Below are 22075 nucleotides of genomic sequence, written 5' to 3'. Positions count from 1 at the left end.
CTGGCCCTTTTCACTGCCAGGGCACACTGCTGACTTGTACTCAACTTACTGTTAACTAAAACCCCCATCTTCCTCTCTGTGGGACTGTTCTTCAGAACTCTCATCCTGCAACAATACTGAGAACAACCTGTGATCCTGCTTGGTCTCTCCCATGTACCAGAGACATTCCACATCTCCACTGCTTGCAGAGACCTCCACCTAGGGGACAAATCCTGCCCTGCAAGGGACACATCACTGCTGTGCTGAAGCCCAGTTTGGACCAACACAAACCCAGCCATATGTGCACAGATCCCAGAAGGCATTGTCAGTGGAGCAGATCACTGCAGCAGGATGTGCTTGCCTGGGTGTCACAAGGAGGCCATCTCCTGCTTTGCAGCAACATTTGGAGCTGGCTGCTCAGTACTGCCTGTAGTACTGTATTCCCTCACGTTTGCAGAAGCAACTTTAAGCTGTAAGAAAAAATGTTTTTTTCTCTGGTCTTTATTTACACAGGACAGCGATAAATAAATTCCTCAACAATCACTTAATCTCTCTTTGGGCTGAAATCACCATCTTTGCTCAGCCCAGGTCCCAAGCAGCAACACAAGCAAGCAGAGCACACTACTCTGCAGCCTGGGGAAGGACCATCGTATGAAAAATGAGTGCTGTACCTGAGACTTCTGCTGAGCAGCCCTCTGCACTGTAAATGTCCCTTGATGCAGGCTGCTAAGAAAGGCAGCTCCGTCTTCTGGAAGCTGGTATGTTTGAAGCTCTTGTGTGGTTTTGGCATGTGATTTGATGCAAGAAGCCTGCTCTCAGCTCAGTTTCTATTGCTTGCAGACATGCCATTACTGCCACAAGCTGCTCTCCTCATGCAAGCAACCTCTCAGCAAGCTTTGCATGAACTCACAATCCCTAAAGGATTGGAAAAACAGGAAACCCTTTCAAAAGTGTCTTAAGATTTCATGTTGATGTTTGAAATTCCCTTTGAAATCACTGTAACTTTTTTGTCCAAGCAATTTATCCCTGCACTGCAAAGCTGTCATTTATTTCTAGTTGGAGATGTTGTACTTGAAAATAAAGCCAAGGAGAAGGGAAGTGTTCAAAAACACTTTAATGTGTTGACAAGGATTGAGTACCACAAGCTGAGCCCTACCAGTCCTTAGGGGAAAACATATCTTATGTACAAGTAACTTAGCAAAGACAAAGCTGTTCTGCCTAGTAACAATTTAGGTGCTATATAGTTTGAGAAAATAATATAATATTCTCATCAGCAAAAACAGTTTTAAGACCATAACAATAACCTGGAAAGAGCTGAAAGGGACTGAGGACAATGCAGGCTGTATGGCCACACTGCTGGGCAAGCAGAATCCCTGCTCAGCCAGGCCCAAAAACAAGCTGATGGTCTGAGAAAACACAGCAGGGCTCCTATGGGGTCCTCTGGCCACAGTCCTGCCTGTGAAACAGGCTTTGCTTGCCAGCAGCGTGTGTGCGTTAATGGAGGCTGCGGATGCAGGAGCAGGCAGAGGACATCTTGCAGATGGGGGCCAGCCCCTGGAGCAGCAAGTGGCAGCAACAGTTCTTTAAAAATGAACCCCTGGTACTGCATCTGGAGCTGGCCACATTTTCCTACTGGCAAATTGTGCACTGGGAGAAACTGGAAAAAATTCCACATGGAGTCTATGAATGTAATCCCCTAGCTGTAACACCATCCCACTTGTAACTCAGCTGAGCAAATGTTAATGCCATGTCCCTGTATTTGCATTCGCATCAGAACCAGTTTCGCGAGACAAAGACCTGGTAAATACAGGAAGTATTTCCTCAGGGGAAGTTCATTTGGATTTTGGATTTCAAAAAAAAATATAGGAAGAGTCGGAAACAAGAACTTTTTCAGTAATCTGGGAAAGCATTATCAGACAAGACCTTTTCTGCTGAAGAGAAACACTTTCCCCAGGCCATTGTGAAGCTAAGAAACAATATTAACATTATTTTAAGTGTAAGGGAAGAAAATTAGATGGCTTTGCAATTAATTTTACCAACACACATACTGTAGCCATTGAAGAACTGACTTTATTTTTTAAGAGTGATTCATGCAGTTAGCCTCTGGTTCATTTCTGTATTAGCTTTGGAACCATAATAAATCTCACTTTGGAGTTCCAGAATGATTAATTTCTCAGCCACATTTTTGCTTTGAAGTGTCCATTGGCTGTTAATAAAACAAACTTTGTTGTGTTTTCTTCAAAGTGACAAAACAAACACATGCAGATGCTTTGGGCCAAAGGAAGGAGCATGAAGGTCTGTCCAGCAGTAAGAATTTGGCCAAAATGAGGAGGAAGCTCCTACCTTGACACCTTGGAGAGGAGTTTTTCATTTGTTTGACCAAAACCTCTGTGTGCAGAGGCAAGGGGAGAGTCAGGACTAGTTCTCTGAGCTCTTGATTTTGCGGGTGGAGTCTGCTCCTGGGCTATACACATAAGGGATGTGAAAGAAGCGGTGCTGCTCGCTTCCCATCTTCAAAACTTTTTGTTAACAGATGTAAGGCGTCTGTTTCATTAGACGCTGAACTGCATTGCTGCTGTACATTCGTGCAGTTGGATGTGTTGCTTCTCCTGCCCAAGTCAGAACTGCACGTACTTTTGCTATTTCAGCATACCAGAAACTGTAAGGATGTTGGAAGACACTCTGTCAGTCTCTCCTTCCTCGGATTTAAAGCTGAAATAGTTGTTAGCAAAATTGCAATATATTTACTGATCACAAACTTGTAAATGTCTGGGAGAACTCACACATTCACATTTAGAAATGTCTGTTGCCTACTACTTAATATCATTTTTTTTGGATTTTCACGCTAGCTATAAAATTTAAATTCTCATTTACAGCTGTTAATTCTACTACACGTGAAAATGAGCAGAGACATAGAATAAAAAACTAATATATGAGTCCCATATAGCTGCATGTTAGAGATCTTGATTCCTAATAAGAGTAACACTTTCTACTTCCTACTGTGCAGCTATTTTGGGTCATTTTTATGTAGGATTTCTTCAAAGCATTTACTGAATCACCTAAATTTAGATTCTGCCAGATGCACACTTACCATTTTTTAAAATAAAATAAATAATTCCAAAAAGTTATTTTCAGAATTATAGTGTATTCTGACTTTTTAAGAAGTCCCCATTTAATGTTAAGCTGTTGACATTTAAACATTTAACCTATTTACCTTACTGTATGCATACTCTTCTGAACCAGATATGGCCATAAAAGTATACTTTCTGAACAGGGAGAAAGTCTTACTTTCTAGTTGTCAAGGCATTTTGCTCTTACGACATGCCTTAACAATGACAGTTCACAATAATTAGCATTTAGGGTTTTGGTTTTTGAGTCTGTTTGTTTTGTTTAGGAAGCCCAGAAGATTTGCTGTGTGAAGTAATAAGCAAGCAACTTAGGTCACAGCAGAATACAAAAATATCCTTAAAAACTAAAGAGGACTTCAGTGGAAATTCCTTGCCTCCTCTCAAAATGAAAAATAAAGATCCCTAAGTGAAAAACAAAGATCATAGATCATTTCCATCAGAAGTGACAGATTTAAGTTTATTGCAAGTGACAGATTCAAGTTTCTATCAATTTCCAAAATATCTGGGGGAAAAAGTACAATTTAATTTCTATTTGATATTCATTGGTGTCACAGAACACTACTGAATATTCACATACACCACTGCCGCAGAAAGAACAAAACAGCTTTTAAATCCAACAGTCAGAGCACGCAAGGTGTCCTTCCCTGCTGCCTCCCTGGCCTTCAAAAGGCTTCACGCTGGTCATGTTACAGATTTCTACAGAACAGACTGAGGGCATCTTCCAGGCCATTGCCTGAAGACTTGTCTGGCCTATGGAAGTGAGAAACATTATGAAGAAAATGGAACATTTGCAACAAAGAATGCACTGATAAATGACAGATTAAGAAAGCAGTTTGCAAATAGTGCATCCAGAAAGGAGATAAGGATAAATCAGCACATACAAAGTTACAAGGAAGTGAAAGACAGAGAAATTTCAAACTGTGTGTTAACTACTTAATAGAGCTAGTGTATGCTTCAGTTCCGCTCTTTTTCCCCCACATCTTTCCAGTGCTATACCTCTGCAATATTATCTCATTTGTACTTCAGAGCTTTGAAACGCTGATAAAATACTAAAAAGTTCCAGTGGAACAATCTGAATTTAAACCTCTAATATAATATTTTCAAAACAGGATTTAATAAAAGGCCCAATAAAAAGTTCTCAAACATTAATAATTCACTTGCATATTTAAATTATATTTAACTACTTCCCCCTTCCACAAAATCCAAGTCAGATATATATTACTCAGTGTTGCGAAACAGAAAAGGAAGCAAGGAACCCTACACAGTTAACCCTAAGTTATGACAGTAACAAACAATTTACACAAATCCCCTCTGATTACAACATAAATATGCATGAAGTATGGTTTATGTGGTGTCGACAGAATTCATTTTTATTTTGGCTTAACCTCAGAAGCAAGATGGAACAGTAAACAGCATAAACACACACATGGAAAACTTGAAAGAGAGTAAGTATCTCATAGATTTTCCGAATCTTATTTAACCTGCAATCAACTTTATAAACCAAATGATGCACACAGAGAAAGGAGAGGCAGAAGAGGAGCTTTAGTGCTATGTCCCATGGTCTGGTTTTCCTGCTGCAAGCACACAGCTCATATAGAGGTCATAAAAGAAACCTGCTTTGTTAGCCAGATATACCCTTGGAGAAAAAAAAAAAAAAAAAGAGAGGCAGGGTGGGAGATACAAGCTTTATAAAAGTTTCTAGAACAGGAAGACCATTTGCTGATTTGGGGAAAGGTGTTTCAGAACCGAGTTCTAACATTGGGAAAGTAGAACAATCTAACTGAAAGTATAATCTGAAAAAGTAAGTTTCACAATACGACGCTGAGGATAAATGCTGTTGCAAGCCATTTTCCATACCTGAAGATAGAATACCAAAAGGTTTTGGGGTATTTTCCAGATAACACTGACTTTTCAGCCCTATTTTTTATACAATAGGAATGATGGAAGCAGAAAAGGGAGAAGAGAAGGCTGGAATATTAACAGGTGTAATTCTATTATTTTTTATGAAACTAATTTACTACACTTCCACTAATATTACTAACATAATGAAAGATCAGAGGTGGACCAACATTGATATACAGAACTGTAAAAATTCTTTTACTATTTTCCTTTTTCAGAAACTTCTCCAGATTTCTGAAGAAACAAAAGCATCCCCACTTGTTTTTTAAATGATTCATATGATTTGAGAAGACCAAAGCAGAAGGCAGTTCAACAAATCTATTTAAATAAAATGAAAGCCATTCTGCTTCTAAAAGTAAAAAAGCATCTTTAAAGTAATATTTTTGCCATTTTAAAATGTCAAAGGTGTCAAGGAATGTCACCACCAGGAAGGTTTTCAGCAAAAAGACTTTTTCCAGTGTTCTTGCCAAGAAACTCAACAATTAAATAACAACACTTAAAGAGACTGGAATTGTACACTTTACATTTTTAAAGGGTGGAAAGAAATGGACATACATTTTTAACTATGCTTTCCATTTTCCTTTTGACATTTAAACATTCATTGCAGTCCTTCCTAGTTTTACTTAAACTAAATGAAAGATGTTTGTATCTTAATTCTCTCAGCAGTTAAAAGACCACAAAGGTCTGAAGTGTTTGTTTAGATTAATTGCTTTACTTCTTAAAATTTCAGGCACTCTTCATTGTTGTCAAGGCTCTATGAAAATATATCATTATGGCAGAAAAAAAAAGGTTTTATTTCAATAGCGATCAGGAAGAAGAAAAGACACACTTCAGAAAAAAATACTAAACTAAGCCACAGGATTCTACACTTTTCCAAGCATACTTATTTAAAAAAAAAAAAAAAAAAGTTATCATTTTCCATTTTGCATTGTGCAATGACAGCTGTTTCTCTGCTATCTGTTATTCTAGAACAAGAGAGGCAGGCTACGTAACACCTCCTCCCTGAATGTTAAAAATTCTCAGCAGCAAAACAAACAAACATTCAGAAATTACATTTCTCAGGTTTGATTCTGCTTCATTTTAAGTGAAGCAACTTAACCTACTCCTTGCACCATATGCCAACTGTACCTTGTGGCCTAAGCCCTGCACTTCTTAACATAAGACTTATTCACCACTTGTTCCATAAGATAAGAAGTGCAAACACTGAAGTTAATGTGGCTCTCTGCAGAAGTCCAATTACATGAAACAACTATCATACCAATGACATGAGTTCAAATCTACAGGCTGAGAGGAGAGAGGCAGGCCAGCAAGGATGAGGATAAATACTCGCTATTTGGCTGTGCTCCCTTTCACAGATACTGAAGTCCTGTGAAGTTGTTCAGCTTCCCACTCAGGAGGTCAGCTTAAGAGTCCAAGTTAGCTGACAACTGTATCTGAAATTCACACATGCATTCCTGCTATGACAGCTCCTCAGTTTAAAAAAAAAACAAACAACACATACACATATACAGATGCAGAACAGTGACAAGCCTTTTTAAAGTGAGCCCACGCTGAATGCATAATGCACAAGCTCAGACATAGCAAGTCCATTGATTAAGGAACCTCACAAACTAAAACAGCCAACCAAGACTTAATTTCCCCCATCCATGTTGCTTCTGTGAAGAACACACAGGAAAACACAGCAGCTAAATTTATACCCTAAATGAACTTTACAAGCCCTTCATACTGACAAAAGATGCAGGACTGAGGAAGTTTTTTCCACTCTCCCGTGTAAGAGCCATCCTGCAAGCATTCATGTCCAACTCTTAAGACTAAGCCCTATGGTGGGGGTCACCTGCAGCACTCCAGAATTTGGGCCACTCAAATCTTGTTGCATCCAAGTGCTGTCACAGAACAGCCTTCTAAAAGGCTGCACTGCTGCTGTGCCCATACCTCTCATCCGAACCTCTCATCTGTGAGAGAGGAGGAGAGCATTTCATATTTCTTGGACAAAGGCTTCAAGCCTTATCTGCTACAAGGGCAGCAATATTTTTGCTTTTGAATAGTCTGCAGAAACAGCCATGCTGTGACCATCCAGGAGCTTCCAGAAACAATAAATTAAATGGCAGCTGGTTTGGTTTAGCTAGTGGATCCTGCTTTGTATCAATACTGGATACATTTGGGCAGCAGGATAAAGAAAACAGAGGAGGGGAGTCTCCTTTATTCTCTTGCAGTTTGTTAGCAAATTCCGCAGGATGGTGGAAAAATTAAATCTATTTTTCTGACATTTTTTCCTACCTTGACCTTTATCTCCTTCCCCTTCTTGAACTGTAACACACACAAACCCTTTCCACTCCAATTTCCCCCTTAAAGCACTTTGAATAGAGGCACAAATTCAGATTTTGAACCACAGGCCACAGAGATGAACTTTTTGGCCACCTTCTATCCTTAAAATGACTCCTGCTGCTATATGCCAGATGTTTTATTGTATGTACATTAGCTTATGCTGGTATATATCTTCAGACGTGATTCTGCTGGCAATTCTAAAGCAGTTGGACTACTTTGGTGTTACAACATTGCAGAAAAATTGATATTCAGATCTTCCATAAACTTCCTGTGTCAACTGAAACCTCTCTCTTCCTTGATTTCCTGCCCGTAAAACTCTCTCTTGTCCTTCATCTTGTCAGTTTCTACATCTTTCATACCACACTAGGCACTGAGTATAGATCAATACACCTAGCTTCCACCCGCTTTGCTGAGGAAAAGGGCTGAAGCAACACAAAGGAGAGCTTTTCGTGAATACCATGCCACATAAACAGCCTTCAAGCTCTATTTTAACATGTTTGAAGTGATGTGGTTGTAAGCGTGACCTTAAGGAAAGCACTGCTGTATAAGGTGTAATTCAGGGATAACAGGGAAAATGGTGGCCCATATACCTAAAAGGACAGTTTTCTGCAAGTTAGAAAGGTTCCTGGAGCTACCTGAAATAAAATACCAGATACACAATAGCACAGATTTGAAAGACAGGGTTTATCCCTCTTGGCTGCAAATTCAAGACTGAGTTTATAAATTCATCCAATGTACAAAGGAGAAGAGGTGTATTCTCCTTTGCACATCATCGTTTTCATAAGATCTTGTTTCTACAAACTAAGAATCATACAATACATAGCCATGAAAAAGAAATAACAGTCTTGTGACTGCACCTCTGTTATACATCCACTTAGCACAGAAGCCTAGTCTGACAATTTTTCAAGCACACAAACATCTTAAAAATGGGGAGAAGTCTTAGTAATAACAGAGCAGGTTATACAGACCTTGCCATAAGGAGTATCAACATATTTTTCTGTTCTTCCTTCTAAGATATCTGGATCATCCAGGCCAGTTCCACCGATAATTCCAATCTTAGACAGAGAAGTACATATTAGCCTTCTTGAAGTTATGCACCATTTAACAACATATTTGAAAAATTACCTAGGCAGCTACAAAATGTATTTGCTGCTTGAGATGGGTATAGACCATGGATAAATATAATATTACACACCCAGCACAGTTTCCCAGAAACAAAATTTAAACCAATTGATTTTAAACAGTTGTATTTAACTTGTCAATTTCATATGCTGTGATTCTCCTCTTTAAAGGTACAAAATTTAAAAACCCATGGAAAATGCACAAAGATTTGCCAATTCATCATTTATTCCTAATATGAAAATGAATGGTGTTTTCTGGGAATGCCTCTAGTGAGTGAGAAATACCTGTGTAAAGCATGATAGAACACAGGCATCTTATTTCCACTGGGAGAAACAGTCCTGTATATAACTACTATCCCGAATACCAGACATTACTATATAGTATTGTACAAGCAAAATTATGAACCTCCCTTCTTTTCCAAAACATTAGAGGGTTTTTCTGTTGACTTGTGAAGACCTAGGAACTTCCCTGCTTCTGTACATAGTCTCAGTACATCTTCTGAAAAGGGGGACAGCTCAGCAGCATCTTCATAAGTGAAATACAAAGAATCTGTTGACAATGTCAGCTGCTGTGAGCACTGCTGGGTTTCTTTGAATATATACAATTATTCTGGTATGTAACAATGCACAAATACTCATCCATTGTTTGCCCACAGCCCCAGCAAAAATGCTCTCCTGTGTAGATGTGTGGGGGTCAGACTTCCTTCTACATGCAACCTTTCCCTAAGAAACATTAACAGACTTCTGCTTTTCTTACTTCTTTAGTTACTTCTTTTGAAGTAACTACATTTTGTCTTTTTTTATTTTTAATGAAATTGACTCATAATTTCAAAGTGTAATGGAAAGAAAAAAGAGAGGGCTGAGCAAAGAGCTACTTAAATCAATTTCATTTCTTTAGGTAATCAGGCTGCAAGTCCTATGTTGTGTTTTCATACAACTGTGGTGGTTTTATCATGCTCGGCAGCTGAACACCACAACCGCTCTCTCACCCCCCCTCCTCAGATGAGGAGGGGAAGAAGTAAAAGAAAGAACAACTCACGGGTTGAGATAAGGTCAAGGGACCTGCACAACAACTTCTAATGAATCCATATAATCCTACATGCTTTAGTAAAGATTGATTTATTGTTCTTGCTCATTGCTGATCTATTCTAGTTCATTTGCAAAAAAAAAATGGAAAGAAAATAAAAATAATTTGAAACATATTCTTGCTGAGTCCAAAATCATCTGTGATTTCATATTCCAGCTAACGAATAATGTATCTGAATTTTCCTGTTTCCGATTCACCACTGATACGTATCTTGTTTTTGTCTTTCTACGGATAAAACCATGTTCAGTTAAGTAAAGTTTTATATTGAGCTCACTATACTTACAGTTCTTTGGATAGAAGAGCTACTATCAGTCATATGGTCTTTCACAACCTCAAGCTTAGTAACTGTATTTAAAAATAATATCACCATTTACCACACATGGGGACAATGCTACTGCTTTTGCTTTTTTCTTCAATGCAACCACTTGTTGCAAAATTTGTCTCACTTTTTAAGTCAAAGAAATTTTATCCTGGCTGAGTTGCTCCTTATCATGGAAAAATCATTTTGGAACAATTATGGCATGACTTATTGCTGCATGGCTCCAGCATTATTATTATTGAAGTACAAAATATCTCAAGTGAATGCTCCAGATTTCAACATGCAATACCTTCCTCCCAAAACACACAACCAACTGCCTCTTATTCTCACTTTTTCTTAAGATTCATGTTCACAGAGACCTGATTGGTTCAATCACTGTATCACAGTTAGCCCATGAACTGGCTTGATGGTAGAGCTCAAAGGGCTGTAGTGACTGGGGTTACATCTGGCTGGTGGCAGGCAAGTAGCAGCGGTCCTCAGGGCTCAATTGTAGGGCCAGTTTTCTTCGACTTTTTTACCAGTGATGTGGACGCAGGACTGGAGTGTATCCCTTGCAAGTTTGCTGATGATACTAAACAGGGAAGTGCTGCTGACTTCCCGGAGGGACAGGAGGCCTTGCACGGGGATGCAGACTGGAGCAGTGGAGCACTGGGCGATTAACAATGGCATGAAGTTCAACAAGGGAAAATGCCGGGTGCTGCACTGGGATGGAGCAATGCTGGGCATAGGCACAGACTGGGAGGCTGGGGAGCAGCCCTGCAGAAAGGGGCCCGGGGGTGCTGGTGGCAGCAGGCTCAGCGTGAGCTGGCAGCGTGCCCTGACAGCCTGGAGGGCAAACCCCACTGTGGGGTGCGTTAAACACAGCACAGCCAGCTGGTCCAGAGAGGTGATCCTCCTGCTGTACTGAGTGTTGGTGTGGCCTCACTCTGAATATTGTGTGCAGTGATGGGCTCCACAACATAAAAGGGATGTTGAGGTCTTTCAGAGCATCCAGAGGTGGGAAACAAAGCTGGCGAGAGGCTGGAGGGCACGGTCTGTGAGGAGAGGCTGAGGACACTTGGCTCATCCAGTGTGGAGAGAAGGAGGCCAAGAGATGACCTTGCTGCTCCCTTCTAGCTTCCTGAGGAGGGGAGGCAGAGAGAAAGGTGCTGGTCTCGATTCCCAGTGGGAGGACATGAGAATAGCACACAGCTGCACCAGGGGAGGTTCGGGTGGGGCATGAGGTAACATTTCTGTACCGTGAGGGTGGTCAGACGCTGGAACAGGCTTCCTAGACGGGTGGTTGGTGCCCCAAGCCTGCCAGTGTTCAAGAGATGTTTGGATAATGCCCTTAATAACATGATTTTGAGTAACCCTCAAGAGGTCAGGCAGCTGGAGCTGATGATCAATGGCCAGGGGGAGCCAGCCCCAGAAAAGGGGCCCTCAGCCTCCCCAACCTCCTCCTTGTTCACATGAGGGCATCTTCCAGGCCGCTCCCAACACAGCTGCCTTTGGCCACGCATGGGCCACTCCATGACAGAGGCTTGCTGAGGTCACAATGTCCACCACTGCCCCGCCTTTGCTGCGGGCCCTATAAAACAGGACCCCTGCAACTGGCCCACCACTCGCTGAGCATCTAGGCCCTCTGACTGCCAGCTTGTGCGGCAGGAAGGAGACTAGAAGAGCAGGGCGAGCAGCAGGCCTCCTTGGTGTGCGAGGACAGCCAAGCAGTCCGGTGAAGCACCAAGAAGGAATGCACCTGAGCAGAAGGAGATGTGTCGTTTGTGGACGGATAGCGCCGGTGGCACAAGAGACACCAGGGCCCAAGGGACCTCTGGTGCCCAGCCCACAGACAAGTACCGGCGGTACCACTGGCACCGCAAGGATCCGGAGAACAGGCCGGCCCCTCAAACACCCAGTGACAGGGGGCCTGAGCCTTACCATAGGAGCGACGGTGACGTGGGGCAAAGGTGGGAGCGTCAGACAGACAGCTGCGGGGAGCAGAGGCGTGCCTACAGTCCAGAGCACAATGCGTGGCCCAGTAATGGCTGTAGACCAGATGGCACCATCAGACCAATGCATGAAAATGAACCCAACAGTGGCATGGGACTGAGGCATCAGTCTGAACGACCCCCTGGTGTGGCACCCTGGCCTGAGAACATTCCGGACAGAAAGCATCCCGCTTGGGCAGTCCCAGGCAAGGACTGGCTTAGCCTTCTGCCGAACAATGTGGAGCCCATGGAGCTGGATCCACCAGATGTGGAGGAACGGATGGAATTGGATCTGCCTTGGCCAGAACAGACCTGGGATTACGGTGGCACATCTTTGTGCTCTACCATCCAAGAGCACCAACAGCATTGCAGGAGTGCCCGGCAAGCTCCCTGCTTGTTGCTCAGGCTCCATCGCAAGCTTTAGCTTGGAGCCACCAAACACCACGGCCATCCCGCAGGCTTGCCTGCAGGATGTCCCAGCAATAAACAGCTCTTGCCAATTCTCAGGGTTGTGCGAGTGCTTTTTTTTTTTGGGGGGGGGCGGAGGTGGAGGGAGGAGTGGGGTAAAGTTGTGTCAGGGGAGGTTTAGGTTGGATATTAGGAAAAACTTCTTTACCATTGTTAGGCACTGGAATAGGCTGCCCAGGGAAGTGGTTGAGTCACCATCCCCGGAGGTCTTTAAAAGACGTTTAGATGTAGAGCTTAGGGATATGGTTTAGTGGAGGACTTGTTAGTGTTAGGTCAGAGGGAGGTCTCTTCCAACCTAGGTGATTCTGTGATCTTTAGAGGTTCCTTCAAAATCAACTGTTCTGTTCTGTTCCATTCTATTCTATTCTATTCTATTCTATTCTATTCTATTCTATTCTATTCTATTCTATTCTATTCTATTCCATTCAAGAGTTTAGTTTCAAAAAACAGAGACCGTTTGTCTTTGTTACAAGTCAAACTCTTCCCAGAGAAAGCTGTCCACAGCAGACAGTGCAAATGCCAGTGTGCAAGTCGTTTACATGGTAACATCTCTTATTTCCTTTTGCTACCCCCTTGTGGAGCCTGATGAGTAGTGCACAGGAAAATAAAAATCTAAACTCCGACTCTTAAGGTATTTGAATGTTAGGGAAGACAGATCACTGTTTCTGGTAGTATTGTGTGCTCTCCAAGCTGCTTATTTATCGCAAACGTTCAGATTAAATGTTAGAATGAGGTTGCTCAAGAAAATCCTGAAACATATATAAATTTTATGATGAACAATTTTTTCCCTTAAGAATCATATAAAAATGTGCAACAGTCTCAATACTCAAAATCTAGAAAAGACCATCCATAATAATGCTCATGCATGTATGCAGGAAACACTGAAGATATGACATTAACATAAGCCAGGATCAAAATGGTGACTTCTTTTTTCTCTTGATTCTAAATAATAATAATAAAAAAATCCTTCAGTAACTTAACCAGTTTTAACTAGTTTGGTATTACACTTTCTTACTTTATTAGTACCTTGTGATTTAAGATTGAGAATATGCACAAGCAAATGAATTTTTATGTCTGACAAAGTGAAAGGTGTTGGGACTGAGGAAAACAATGAAGTGCTGGAGATACGAGCTATAGCTATACCACATAAACATGAATTTTCAACTGTTTTAGGAACATAGAACCATAGAATGGTTTGGGTTGGAAGAGACCTTAAAGATCATACAATGATAGAATCATTTAGGCTGGAAACAACCTCTAAAATCATCAAGTCCAACTGTTAACTTAGCACTGACAAGTCTACCATTAAACTACATCCCTAAGCACCACGTCTACTACTGGCTTTCTGGGCTGCAAGCACACATTTCTGTCTCATGTTGAGCTTCTCAAGAACCAACTCCTCCAGTTCCTTCTCATCAGGGCTGCTCTCAATCCATTCGCCACCCAGCCTTTATTTGCGCTTGGGATTGTCCCGACCAAGATGCAGGACCTTGCACTTGGCCTTGCTGAAGTTAATGAGGTTCATATGGGCCCACTTCTCAAACCTATCCAGGTCCCTCTGGATGGTGTCCCTTCCCACAAATGTGTTGACTGCACCACGCAGCCACTGAAGATGTTAAACAGGGCTGGTCCCAGTACCAAACCCTGAGAAACGCCACTCATCACTTATCTCCACTTGGACATGGAGCATAATTCCAACCCCCTGGCCATGGGCAAGGGGACTTTCTACTAGATCAGGCTGCCCAAAGCCCCTTCCAGACGGGTCCTGAACACTTCCAAGAATGGGGCATCCACAGCTTCCCTGGGCAACCTGGTCCAGTGCCTCACCACCCTCACAGTAAAATATTTCCTCCCTATATCTAATCTAAACCTACCCTCTTTTAGTTTAAAGCCATTCCCCCTTGTCCCATCACCACACTCCCTGACAGTCCCCTCCCTGCTTTCCTGTAGCCCACATTAGGCAGTGGAAGGCTGGTATGAGGTCTCCCAGGAGCCTCCTCTTCTCCAGGCTGAACAACCCCAGCTCCCTCAGCCTGTCTTCACAGGAGAGGTGCTCCAGGCCTCTAACCATCCTCATGGCCCTCCTGTGGACCCACTGTAACAGTAGGGAGGAGATACCCTGCCGAGGGAGCTGAGGTCTGTTGTCACCTAGGAGCCCAGGCTCTGAAGGCAAGGCATGGCAAAGAGGAGTTCATTCAGTGAGGTAAGTTTCACCAATCCTCAAAAAGCAGCTAAAGTCACTTTTAGGAGTGACTTCAAGAACAGAAAGACACAAGACTGTATGCTTCATTCCAGACTGCATCCTACAGGGTGACAAGGGCATAATCTTAGCTATAGGCAATGGATGCAAGCTGGAACATAGGAGGTTCCACTTAAATATGAGAAGAAACTTCTTCATGGTGAGGGTGACAGAGCACTGGAACAGGCTGTCCAGAGGGGTGGTGGAGTCTCCTCCTCTGCATACTTTCAAAACCTGCGTGAACTTGTTCCGGTGTGACCTGATGATCTTAGCGTTCCTGGTCCGGCATGGGGATTGGACTAGATGATCTTTCAAGGTCCCTTCCAATCCCTAATGTTCTGTGATTCTGTGATATAGCTACCATCAATTTTTACTCATTATCAGGAATTTTACAGTGAATTTTACTAGACGTGAAGTATTTTAATATAGCATCATCCAGCTCAAACATTGTCAGAAAGAGCAAGAAACATTAAACTTATCAAAGTTTCACACCAGTACTGTGGTACTTATTTCACCAGTAACTAGAAAACAAAAAAACAATTCTCTATAGGAATCAAAATAATAATTGTACCTAAGTGTATTCTTTCAATAATCTGCTGTCTGGCAAAATTCCTCCCATCAGTTCGAGCATGAGGCAGAACACTGACAGTGCACAGTCCATACTTGTCTATTTAGCAGTGGTTTTAAGCAGTAATAAAAATGTCATCACCACCAGTGATGAGTTTATCTGACAGCTGAAAGACACTGAATCCTCCAGTATCCATCCCTCTCTCCTATTTTTTGGCATGGGAGATGAGGAGAGGGAGAGAACAGCATTGAGAAGGGTTTCACTTGACAGGGAATAAATAGGAAGCTGGAGAATAGTTGAAGCTAGAAGGTAACAGAATACACTATCTATGTAAAATAAAAATGTGAAAGACAGTTTTCAGCAGATTTATAAAAATAACATGAGAGACTTATGTTATCTCACAAAACTGATTGTTTCATTCAAAACACAAATCCAGAGCTTCAGCCTGTCTTATCTCTGATGTAAGCAACATCCTTTCCAAGCAATTTTTAAAGAGCACAGGAGGGCCAGTTTTAGCGGATTTTTAGTACTTTTACTGCAATTTCAGAGCCTGCGCTGCAATTTCTCATTCGTCCCCGGCCCTCTCGGTAGCAGCCGGCTCGGAAATCCCGGGGCGCAGCGCTGTCCGCGGGGCCTGCCGCGTGTCTATGGTCTTTCATTTTCAAATGGGGAAGGCAAAAAATAAAAAGGGCGCGGAGCCCGCGGCGCTCCGCCGCCCGCTGAGGGGCCGCGGAGCCGCCCCCGGCGCGGAGCGGGAGGCAGCGGCGGAGCTCGATGGCGGCGGAGCTCGGGGTCGGCGGGGACGCGAGACGGGAGCATGGGCTGAGCCCCGCGCCCTGCGTTGCACTCCCGCCCCGGCTCCGCGCAGCCCCGCGGCGAGCCTCAGGGGAGCGGCTGGAGGCAACGGCTGGCTGGCAGGCGGCCAGGCCTCCGCCGAACGCCGCCTCCGCGGGCTCGCCGTGGCGCCGCGCCACAACTCACCTTCACCGAGCCCCCGGCAGCCATCTTGCGCAAAGAGGGAGGGGGCAGCGCCGTACGGCCCGGGGTAGCGCCTCAGCGCCGCTCCACGCTAGAGGGCAGCACAACTCTCTCTCTCTCTCTCTCTCTCTCTCTCTCTCTCTCTCTCTCTCTTTTTTTTTTTTTTTTTTTTTTTTCAGGGTAACTCTCCACGAGTAGATACTGCCTTCGCCTTACCTCGGAGCATTCCTACGCTTAGCCGGTCCCGTCGTCAGGATGGCTCCAGCATAGGCATCAAACATCGCTACCATCCGGGCTGTGAGCTATCCGTTACTGTTACGTCCTTAAAATGCAAGCTAAGTAAATGTTTTAATACATTTTTAAAAGCTTTTACTGTAGAGGCACTTCTGTTAAGTCAATGAGAACGGTGGTATGTCTAAATACCTCCTGAAATCACAGCCAGGATGCCTGCTTGGCTTTCCTTTTAGTACTTCTAGTTGGCATGTTTACATGCGCCTTTCCAGGAATCTTCATCGCTGCATGCACATGGAGCAATGCTGTATCTATTAGTACGTAAATACTTTTCTAAGCTTTGCTACCATTCCAGAAAATATTATCCAACATATGTCGTGGTGTGATAAAATAGTTTATCAATTCAAATATAGAAGATTCTGCTAGAGATGCAAAGTGTTGACTTGGTCTTTTTGAAAATTACCTTTCAGCCTGTCCATATTATACCCAGATCACCTACCATATTCCTGGAGACACACTGGTTTCTTTGACTTCTCCCCAAAGTTCCTCAGTTTGTCAACAGAGGACGTGAGAAAACAGTACCATGAAATCCCTGGAGCATCCTATAAAGCAGTGACGAGAAGCAGAAAATACAAATTAGTCTTGGGTTTCCAGAAATGATAAAACAAAACCAAAAATTCCATCTATAACTTATTCCTAATTTATACAATTTGGTACTGAGTTGAAGAGATTTGTTTTCAATTAAAAAGCAAATAATTTAAAGGCTCAATATGGTTTAAATTAAGTGTGGTCTTTTTAAAGCTTGTAAATGATTCTGAGAACAAAGTTGAGCATAGTTTTGAAAAAAAAGGTGTTTTCTTTCCGAGGTACATATATATAGAAAGTACACGTGTTTAGCTCTTCAAACTAAACATAGATTTAAATGAGTGAAGTGCTGTATCATTGTATCTTAATAATGACTATTTTCATATTTACGATATTTTTCTTGTTGCCACAAATCTGTACATGTAAGAACATTGCAACAAAACATGTAACCTTCCACCTTGAGAAATATCAATTGTTTTGATGTGTTTATGCATTTTTTAACACAGGTATAAATACGAAGCATAGGGCTTTCAAAAATAGATGGTATCTTGTTAATTAGAAGCACTTAATTTTAAAAGTATTTGTCCTGTTCTTTCTTTAAAACAACTTTATCAGAGATGACTGAGCCATCCAGACATACCATTCTCACATGCCAATAGGTGCTGCCTCTTTCATAATAAGTGCCACATATCTGCTAATAAATGCAAACTCAGAATATATGTCCTGCATTGTATCATAGCTGAGAAATCTGCTGAGACCTGGAAGGAAATTCACTGGGTAGCAGAAGAAGGATATTCCTCATAACTAAAGCTAGCGCTGAACTTGTGTCAGCTGGAGTTTGTTCTTGTAAGCTTTAAATATTTTATCTGTCTTCAGTACATTAGAGATCTTCATACGCAGCTGAGATGTTTGTCTCAGATGCCGAAAACTTTTCACCACAGTTCAAAACATGAGATTGTACTTATGAGGAATGGACTTTGTAAAATCACAATTTAACAAAAGCAGAAGGAAGGAGATGGGTGAAGATACATGTTAAGTTCTTTGATGCAGCACAGTACAGCTATAGTACCATAGTAAGACAAATTTATCATATTTTTCTCACTGTAGGTTGAGGCTATGTGTTTTTGTTGAGGCTATGTGTTCTACTTTACTCTCACTGCACCGAATCTTTTAGTGAATTATTTTTGGCTATTCCTCCTGTTTAATTCTAGTATGATTTTCCTATGTTGAATTGCTTACAAAAAGTGGTCCTGCAGTACTTTTTTTTTTTTTTTTTTTTTTTTACCACAAATATATGCATTCCATATGCTTTTCTGGTGTATTTTTTTCTGCTTCTTTTGGAATATGAAAGCTCACTGTTTAAATAGTATGAAAAGAATAAAATATAAAAGTATAGACCCTCAAGGATCATCAAGCCCAACTCCTGACTCCACACTGGACCACCCAAAAATCAGGCAGTATGTCTAAGAGCATTGTGCAAATGTTTCTCTGACAGGCTTGGTGCTATGACCACATCCCAGGGAGCCTGTTCCAGTGCCTGAAGTTTAATACCATAGCTGTCCACAGAGGTACCTAACTTTCCAGTTTCATACTTGTGGAGTGTTAGTCTGTATAAAGCTGTGTATATGATTTGCGTAAATCTGGACAGCAAGCAGAAAACTCTGCTCATGCTGAATTTGTAATGACGTAGATACTTAAGGAATTTTGAGCTGGAAGCCTAAAAAAAAGCTTTATTACATGTAGTTTTCAAAGATGTCCAGTCTGAGCCACTGTTTTTGTCACATTCCAAATAGTGGGTGGACAGCCCATTTTCAGAACCAGTAACAGGATATGAAATGCTGTATTCTTCCAGACAAACTAAGAACTTTTACAGATATAATACAGTGCTTATTTCAATATAGCAGTTAACAGAACCAGCAAGGAAAACATATATATCTATGTATATATATGAAATTTTTCACTTCAAGTCAACTCATTGTAAACCAAGAGCTACATCACAACAGTAATGCATTCCCATTACTTAAACCAGCTGATAACCTAGGTTGAACCTTCAGAATGTTCAGTAACATTTTAACTGTTCAGTAACAGGTAGGAAATGAATTGCTTTCATTTCTGTTGACAATATGCTTCTGGTAATTCAATTTTGAATATGTTGAAGTCCTTTTGTAGGACTAAGAGAAGGAATCCAGTTCAGTGACTGTTCATCAGTAAATGATATTGCACAAGTTCTTGACCCAGCATTTATTATTGTGAATAGTCAGCTTTCTACAGCAGAGATTTGCAATTAGAAGCAGGTCATCAAACACCACCCCACCAAAACCAAAAGTGTATTACTCAGGAAAATATCATGAACATGTATGCTTAGCTGGACATAAAGTTTTAAAAAGCCACCAGCTACAGGATTGCTAGAGTTTCAATTCACATTTCCATTCATGACATTTCAGAATTCCTTTAAATGAAATGATAGCCCTGTATTTTCCTAGAGGGTGTGCTTCGTACTTCATATTCTAAATTATGGAATATAAATCCATTTATCTGAATAAAAATGTGTAATTTGGTGGAGTTTCATTCTGGCTTTACAAAATTAAAGGAAATGCACAATGACTTAGACATTCACATCAAAGCTCTTCAGACTTAAATGTAAAGTTTCTTTGTTTTTATGCCTCAAGAGAATTGTGGTGAAGATCCATATGTAGTAAATACCTGAAAACCCTTAGTAATACCAAGGGTTCATTCTAGTAGTAATATAGTAAGGTCTGACAATTTAGATCTTTGCAGCTGTCCAACACTTTTGGCCATTTGCTTGACAGAGTTTTGAAGTCTTGGCCAAATTGAATGTAACATTCCTTTTTTTGTGTGTGTAATAAGTACTTATATTACACAAATAGTTTATTATTTATGTAAATATAGAAAACAGCATGTAAGAAGGTAATTCTTCACAGTGCAAACCAAGGTTGAGAGAAGGGTGTCTAATGTTGCAGGCAGGAAATTAACGACATAGTGACCCTTGAGTTTAATCCCTCTTCTGGCATCAAATACTCTGGATTTCAGTAGTTTAAACTGGCCCTCCTGCAGGTCATAATCATAATGATAATCAATCTTAATCATGTTAAACATGTATTCACATTAGCTAGAGTTTATTTGCGAAAGTGCTTTGAAGATGAAAAACACCATATCGAGGTAAAAAGTCTTACTATTTTTTATTATTACAAAAGTTGCTGTAAAAAAATAATAGTGCTGTGTACATACAGCAGAACTTTAAATTGCTTTTGCTAATATTACTTCAAAGAAACAACACTGATGTTAAGGAGTGGGGGAAATAAAGGCTTAGGCAAGACAGGTTTACCTTTCACGTTCATTCATGTAGATCCCAGTGTCAGGAGTTCCTATTATACTGTACTGCTAGCAGACTTTGTGGTTTCTGCCCTGCAAATTCACATAATTTATTTCAACAATGATGCAGTATTACAAACATTGAAAGGAGAACATTCTGTCTCAGTAGCAGCCAAGACTTAAACAAAGAGGAAGCCTATATTTACCATGCACTCTTAATATGGAACTGGCTTTCTCACATGTGTGATATCTACATTTTATGTTTTCTTCTGTCTACTGTTTGTTGGACCCAGTCTCCACCATAATCACTTAAGGTTTCAACTGACTTCAGAGAAGAAGGAATGTGTGTGGTGTCAGGACAAATTATTTTGAAGCATAAATATATTCAAGGCTGTTGTGTGGAAGTATCCAAGCATCCTATTCAAGAATACTTGAAAGCTTTAGTTTCCAGCTGTTAACTACAATCTACTTACCTAGAGTTTATTGTTTCTACAGCTCTCTTATGGAGCATAAAGCTCTGTGAGCTCTCAAAAACATGTCTACCAAAGGCTAACTGGAGAGAGTCAAACAATCTTCATCAACAGTTGAAGTGAAGATGGCTCTCATTGCATTGGCTGTGCTATGGGACTGCAACAGTTTGCATAGCTCCATCCCTTTGCAACATGAACAGTTGGTTTTCCCTAATTTGCAACATGTGGATGTACATTCCAGGGACCATTTCAGCAACACAGGCATGCCATAAAATCCCTTCCATAACATGATTTTTTTTTTTTTTTCCCTCAGGGAGGAACCGTCAAGAACCTGACTTAATCTTTAAAGCTGTTCAGTGTTTCTTGTGCACTAACCTTAGTGAAGCGAAGATTGCACAGTGCATATACAGCAATTCTGCCAATTCTTTTGGAGGTGAAAGGATAGGAGGTTTTAAGCTTTCAAGCCACTTACTGATGTAGTATCTTGAAAAACTTCTGTGCAAAGACAGGCAAGATGTATGAGATCAGATCAGGTATTTAAAAACTACTGCAAAACTACTGCAAGACAGGTTCAGAACTGTGACATTTGAAGTTAGTAACACAAGTAGGCTCAGAAAATAAAATGTGTATACATTTTAGACGATAAAATGCAATGTGTATGCATTCAGAAAATAAAATGTGTATACAATGTATATTTAAGTCATCATGCTTTTCTTCCTAACTGTATTGCATGGCCTTAGTGTCTGTCCCAAGCTGAGTTTGCTCTTTGGTGATGCCATAGAGAAATAGGAGAACCCCAGAAGATGTCAGAAGTGATTACAGAACATGAGTGTTATTTCAGTTAATAAGCGTGTTGGTCTACTAGAGTTAGAGAACTGAGTGTTTCTTCCTAATACTGCCTCCATGCCTGTTAGCTTTCATGCATTCAGTGCATGAATGCATCCTTATCACCTGTTCACTGAAGCGCTTATGAAGTTAGTGCAGTTAGCTACAGGATGAGCTGTCTCCCCCTATGGCTCTGCTGGAACTTGCATGGCTCTGATCTACCACGTGCTTCTACTTCTGACTTATTTTATTTTATTTTAAACATGTACATCAACTTTAATTCTACATCAATCACGCAAAAATTAAAAGGGTAAGAATGGAAATAGCTGACATAAAATTTCCATTAGTCTGTGTTGAGGTGGAGTTCTGTGAACCATAGATGGATTTTCATACACATAACTCTGGTTTGATTGCATCTTGACTTTGTCCTCCTTGGCTTTGCTCAGGCAGAACTGCGGTGTGAATGATGACTAAAAGTTCAGTCCTGATGATTGTAAACTGCACCACCAGGGGACTGAACCTGGGAGGCATCATGACTCAGAGTGTCTGA

At 41.3% G+C, this 22075-nt stretch overlaps 1 protein-coding gene across 1 annotated transcript in view; it reads right to left on the bottom strand.

The window, feature by feature from the left end:
• Positions 1 to 16131, bottom strand: part of MTAP (methylthioadenosine phosphorylase) — a 41732-nt gene extending 25601 nt beyond the window's left edge. Inside the window, exons 1-2 of the mRNA XM_035310505.1 lie at positions 16085 to 16131; positions 8300 to 8386 (exon numbers count right to left, since the gene is read on the bottom strand). Coding sequence (XP_035166396.1) covers positions 8300 to 8386; positions 16085 to 16108 — 111 coding nt within the window. The 5' untranslated portion in view covers positions 16109 to 16131. The remainder of the gene's footprint in view (positions 1 to 8299; positions 8387 to 16084) is intronic.
• Positions 16132 to 22075: the final 5944 nt, after the last annotated feature.

This window comes from Oxyura jamaicensis, chromosome Z (assembly GCF_011077185.1).
Source record: "Oxyura jamaicensis isolate SHBP4307 breed ruddy duck chromosome Z, BPBGC_Ojam_1.0, whole genome shotgun sequence".
NCBI classification, from domain to species: Eukaryota; Metazoa; Chordata; class Aves; order Anseriformes; family Anatidae; genus Oxyura; species Oxyura jamaicensis.
This window is presented reverse-complemented; position numbering and strand designations above follow the sequence as displayed.